The 6,167-nt window shown below is 60.8% G+C and overlaps 2 protein-coding genes; both read right to left on the bottom strand.

The window, feature by feature from the left end:
- Nucleotides 1-520: 520 nt before the first annotated feature.
- On the bottom strand, nt 521-2,431 carry CHC_T00008943001 (succinate dehydrogenase (Complex II) flavoprotein subunit precursor). The gene has a single exon (XM_005711497.1). It carries the CDS (start codon nt 2,429-2,431, stop codon nt 521-523), a length of 1,911 nt encoding a protein of 636 aa, XP_005711554.1.
- Nucleotides 2,432-3,535: 1,104 nt separating this feature from the next.
- On the bottom strand, nt 3,536-5,258 carry CHC_T00009332001 (TPR repeat-containing protein). XM_005711496.1 is given in 2 exon segments: nt 3,536-3,686; nt 3,687-5,258. 1 exon segment carries the CDS (start codon nt 5,256-5,258, stop codon nt 3,687-3,689), a length of 1,572 nt encoding a protein of 523 aa, XP_005711553.1. The 3' UTR covers nt 3,536-3,686.
- Nucleotides 5,259-6,167: the final 909 nt, after the last annotated feature.

The following is a 6,167-nucleotide window of genomic DNA, read 5'->3' as shown; positions in this document are numbered from 1 at the left end:
CGCGGCCGCCCTGGCCGCCGGCCGCCGCGCTCTGGCTCGTCCTCGTGGCCCGCGCTTCCGCGCCCGCCCAGCGCATGCTGCTCGTCGCCGCGCTGGCGCCGCTCAACGTCGCCCTCGTGGGCGCGGAGCAGGCCGTGGAGGACGCGCGCCGGTGCAAGATGCGGTATCGCAAGCTCGACCAACATGACCCTGGCGAATGCGAGCACGACGTGGACGACGTGGACACCAAGGTCGTCAGACTCGTAGTGCCACAACCTCACCTGGGCCAAGGTCGTGACGAGGCAGCCCATACTTCACCGCGCCACGTCACCATCACTCTTCATGGCTGAAAACACAACTAACTCTCCCCCATCCGTCTCGACATCAAAACTTTGGGGCCGCCGGCCCCGTCTTTTAACTTCGTACACGCCTCTGCTAAGCAATTCCATCGCCTGTCAACATCACTAATCGCAATCATAACAACCCCGTCACGTATCGTGCGCACCGTGCCGCTCCCCCCACTCTCGTGGCTACCGGTAAACTAATACACCCGCTTCGCCGGCGGGAACGCTTCCTGCTCCGAATCATCCAAGCTCTTCGAAACCACCGGCCGGTAATCGATGTGCGCAAACCCTCGCGAGTTCTTCTTTTCTTCGTGGCTCGACACCCAACCCAGCGTATGCTTCATCCATACCTCGTCATCTCTCTCTGTAAAGTCCTCGCGGGCATGCGCCCCGCGTGACTCCTTGCGCGCCTCGGCCCCGTGCATCGTGATCACCGCGTTCTGCAGGAGGTTTCGCAGCTCCAGCGTCTCTACCATGTCTGTGTTCCAGATCATGTCCCGGTCCGTGATTTTCACCTTGCCAAAGCTCTCGTAGCACTCATCGATTAGCTTGCACCCTTGCGACAGCGACTCTTGCGTCCGGAACACCGCCGCGTTGTCTTGCATGATCTTTTGCATGTCCTCGCGAATCGCAGACGTCCGAATCTCTCCGTCCGCATACCGCACCTTGTCCATGTCCGCGATCGCCTCCTCCCCAGCACCCTTGGGTAAAGGCCGCACTGGCGTGTCCGGTTTGATGATTTCTCCGCATCTCATCGCCGTTGCCCGCCCAAATACCACAATGTCGAGCAAGGAATTTGCACCGAGCCGATTCGCACCATGCACGCTGGCGCATGCCGCCTCACCGGCTGCGAAAAGCCCTGGAACCACGTAGTTTGGATCTCCATCCTTGACCGTCACAACCTCCCCACGCCAGTTTGTCGGAATCCCTCCCATGTTGTAATGCACTGTGGGCAATACGGGGATCGGTTCCTTGGTCACGTCCACACCAGCAAAGATCTTGGCCGTTTCAGATATACCGGGCAATCGCTCGGCGAGCACCGACGGCTCCAAATGGTCGAGATGCAGATGAATGTGGTCCTTCTTCGGCCCCACTCCACGCCCTTCACGAATCTCCATAGTCATCGAGCGCGACACCACGTCCCGAGAAGCGAGATCTTTCGCTGAGGGCGCATACCGCTCCATGAAACGTTCGCCCTCCGAGTTTTTCAAAAATCCTCCCTCCCCACGAGACCCCTCTGTAATCAGACATCCAGCCCCGTATATTCCCGTCGGATGAAACTGCACAAATTCAAGATCCTGCAATGGAATGCCTGCTCGCGCAACCATGGCATTGCCATCGCCCGTGCATGTATGTGCAGATGTTGCGCTGAAATACGCGCGCCCGTATCCCCCGGTGGCAATGATGGTAGCATGGGCATTGAAGCGATGTAAAGACCCGTCCTCCATACATAGCGCCGTTACACCCCTGCAGCTGCCATCCACGGGGTCCATGATTAAATCCAAGGCAAAGTACTCGACGAAAAACTCGGCATCATGCTTGAGCGCCTGTCCATACAGTGTATGCAACATAGCATGACCTGTGCGATCCGCGGCGGCGGCGCAACGATAGGCCTGTCCCCCCTTTCCAAAGTCCAGTGACTGGCCTCCAAAAGCCCTCTGATAAATGCGGCCATCCTCGGTGCGACTAAACGGGACGCCGTAGTTCTCGAGCTCGATAATGGTGGCCGGGGCCTCCCGACACATATAATGAATGGCATCCTGATCGCCCAGCCAGTCTGAACCCTTGACGGTATCGTACATATGCCAGCGCCAATCGTCCGGGGTCATGTTCCCCAAGGCGCCGTTGATGCCGCCCTGCGCGGCGACCGTGTGCGAGCGGGTCGGGAAGAGCTTGGTCACATTGGCGGTGCGAAGGCCGGCCTCGCAGGCGCCGATCGTCGCACGCAGGCCGGCTCCGCCCGCGCCTACAACCAGTACGTCCGTTTCATGGTCCACCACGTCGTACCCGCCCACCTTTGACGTCGACGTCGACAAGGCGCGAGTGGCGCGAACGGGCGCGGCCGCAATCGCTCGCGCTAGACGACCGGCAAAGGGGCGGAGAAGCATTGCGGAAGTGATCGGGGACGAGGAATGCGGAAGCAAGACGCAGTTAACCGCTGGCTACCAACGTGAACGGGAAGGAGCAATTGCAAGTAAACTCTCTTATGACGCGGCCATGGGGCGACCCAGGTAGTATTGACGACATACTGTACGTCTCATATCCTTTTTAGCGAATATAAAAAACCATGTCCCAGTCAACACTCGCGCCAGCAACGTCACCTCTTTCTCCACCACCATCTCCAGATCGCCCGGCCGTCAGCGCCCCAACTCACAATCTGCGCGACGGGTCGTGCTTCGCCTCGCCTCCCTCCTCCCGCGTCATGCGCCTTCGCGCTCCGGCACAAACGTCTGTCATAATCCCGACGTACAACGAATCTGCGACGATCGTCTCAACGATCGCGGCACTGCGTGCGCGCTCACGCTCTCACTGCCAGATCATTGTGGCGGACGGCCATTCCGCGGACAACACGCGCAGCTTGGCGCGCGGCGCGGGCGCCACCGTTCTGTCTGTGCCCGGCGGCCGCGCGGCCCAGCTCAACGCCGGTGCGGCCCGCGCCGCAGCGGACACACTCCTCTTTCTGCACGCCGATACAACCGTGCCGCACGCGTACGACGCACACATCATCCAGGCGCTCGCACAAGAGAGAGCCCTGGCAGGCGCCTTTTCGTTGTGCATTGACTCTGACTTGTTTGGCATTCGCGTCGTCGAGAAGGTCGCCAACTTGAGGGCGAGATGGCTCCAGAGACCGTATGGAGACCAGGGCTTGTTCATGGCAAAACACGACTTTCGCGGTGTCGGTGGGTATCCCCTTTTGCCCTTCTTGGATGATTACGTGATGGTGCAGAAGATTGCGAAAAAGGGCCGCATCGTCATTTCACCGGTGGCGGTCACCACTTCGGGGAGACGGTGGGAGACGCTCGGCGTCTTCCGCACTACTTTGATGAACCAATTGATCATTGGCGCTTATCACGTTGGGGTTCCGGTAACTCGTCTGAAGGCTTGGTATCGCTGCACTCTTCAGCGTGTAGTCGCTAGAAACAATCAGCGACCACCGGACACGACCTGACAGTTCAATCGCAATCGCGCCCGCCACCCTGAGCGCGTCTTTGAATATACACCCATCAACTTTATGGCTACATGTTATCTACGCAGATACTAACCCCCACTTGTCCATAACGCGGACACGGCATGAGTGGCTGTATCACTGCCTCAACGGCATTCAAGCTTCCAACCGCACGCCGCTGCCAATTTCGCCACGACCTATGGTCTCTTACAGCCCAATTTAGACTGTATCACTGACTCCGCGCCCCCTTCCTCGTACAAGATCGCGTCCACACCGGACGGCTTTGACATTGCTCCCTCAATGTTTCTAGCTGTTTGTGTCGATTGTCCGGATGGCGAGTATCCCAGATCGAACAAATAACCGGACACGCCAATCAGTCCAAACGTCATCGCGCTCAAGACGAGAACTAGCGCGGCTCGGTCAGCAAGGTTTTCCGCAATCTGCCCCATAAAATAGATTCCCTCGCCATAGTCTGTTGGATTTTCTCGATGGAACAACTGGTCGTCAAAGGCCTGCAGCCCCATCCTCGGCTCTTCCGACAGCCGCAACCACTCTGCTGGCTTCTCCACCGGATTCCCTCGGCGCTCAGAGACACGGACAGGGACCGGCGTAGATGACATGGATTTTGACAGTGGGATGTCCCAGTTGAAGATGTAGACGCCGATTCGCGAGTCCTTTTCATAGCGATCATCGAGCCATTCCTTGAAGGCCTTGATATCGCTCGTAGACCGACGCTCAATCCACTCAGTGACCCTTCTCGAATCATTCTCACGTCGCGCCGAGATGGCATCGGCTAGCCTCCTATCCGCACGAGCACGCCCGGAAAGCCATTGCATAACCGACCTTACATCCTCATCCGATCGCCTCTCAATCATGAGCCGCAACATCTGGAGGTTCTTCCCCACAGCGCTAATCTGCTTGTCATTCGACTTATCCCTATCACGCTTTCCCGGGGCATAAGCCCTTTGCTTCGTGCCACGCTTCCACTTGTTTCGCGAACTCGGTGGCACCATCCAATCCCTGCTCTTATCAATATGGCCGAGCTCTAGCTCCATTGAAGCCCAGGCCCTGAGCATCGGGGTGCTATTCGGCGCGGCATTGACGCCATTATCAAAAAGCTCACGGGCGGTATCGTAATTCTTCTCGCGTTGCTCCATGACAGCCCACGCATGCCAAATGGGGGCGTGGTTTGGGTCCGCCTGAATGCCAGTCTCGAACAGATCTCGCGCGCGATCGAGGTTCCCCCTCCTTGCTTCAAACAACCCATAGGCCTGCAAGGTCGGGGCGTTCCTCGGACTGACATCTAAAGCACGTCTAAACAGGGCTTCACTCTCGGCATGTAAACCCATTTTCTCCTTTGTAATTGCCCAGGCCTGAAACGTCCTGGCATGCTGGGGGTTCAAGCGAACGGCCTTCTCAAACAAGTCGCACGCCAGCTCCAGGCGGCCATGACGCTGCTCCAGCACCCCCCAGGCCGACCATAAGTACGCGTTTGTCGGGTCGGCCTCAACGCCTTGCTGAAACACCGCCCTCGCGACGGGGGTATTCCCGGCGCGCTCCTCACACAACGCGTAGCTCTGCCACACAATGCCATCGTCGGGATCAATGTCCAGGCACTGTCTAAAAAGCTCTGCGGCATGAGCCGGCCTCCCCGCCCTATCCTCCTCAACAGCCCAGGCATGAATTAGCCTGACGTTGTTTGGGTCCTCCACGAGCCCGCTGCGAAAGATCTCTCGCGCCTCATCCACCCTCCCGCACCTCGCCTCCATCTGCGCCCACGCAAGCCACAGCCGTGCCTCATTCGGCGCGGCGGCAAGCGCCGCGCGGAACGCCGCGCGCGCCGGCCGCTTGTCCCGGCGCGACGCCAGCTGCATGCACCGGCTGTACTCCGACTGCAACGAGAGCGGGGTGGGATTCCGCTGCCGCTTCGGGGTGCCCGGCGGCCGCTGCATCGCCTTGCGAAACGCCGCAGAGTCGCCCGGCGGCCCCGGCGGCCGCTTCGCCGCGCGTCGCGCAAACACCCGCCCGCGCCGCGCCGGCGAGCGCGCGGTCGAGCCGCGCGAAGCCGGCACCGGCATCGGCACCGGCGGGCAGAAGAGCGAGTGCGGCGGCACCATGACAGTTCGCACGTGCGTGGACGGGGGGCTCGAAAGGCGCGAAGAGGCGAAGGTTAAATGGGGACGGTGCCGTTTGGACGGTGAGCGGGGGGAAGGCGGGAGCATGCGAAGGCGGGAGCATGCGAAGGCGGGAGCATGCGAAGGCGCACCGCCATCGTGCATGCGACACGCGAACCCTAAAGGCGTCTTGACGAACGGCTGCGGGCAGCCGCATACAAGATGCACGCGCAACCAATCGCCAAAAAATCACGCTGACTCACACGTGTGCGCCGCCAGCCGCCCGGACGTCAGCTCGCGCTGCAGAAGCGTCGCGAACCGCCAGCAGCTCCACCCGCATAGCGACAGCCCGGCCGCCCCGTCCTCGCACACGCACCCGCGATACTGCTGCGCCCACGCGCGCACGGCTCCGTCGTCCGCGCGGACGTGCCACACGCCCGCGGCGCGCCCGCCCCGCACGCGTGTCGCCGCCGCCGCCGTCGCACCGGGCATGCCCGTGCCGCCGAAGCGACGCACGCGCACCACGGCGTGCACGCACCGACGGCAGAGCGGCGCGCAAAGCGT

The sequence above is a fragment of the Chondrus crispus genome, genomic scaffold (assembly GCF_000350225.1).
Source record: "Chondrus crispus Stackhouse genomic scaffold, scaffold_84, whole genome shotgun sequence".
In the NCBI taxonomy this organism is placed as follows: domain Eukaryota; phylum Rhodophyta; class Florideophyceae; order Gigartinales; family Gigartinaceae; genus Chondrus; species Chondrus crispus.
Note: the sequence above shows the minus strand (reverse complement) of the source record. Positions and strands in the feature narration are given on the sequence as shown.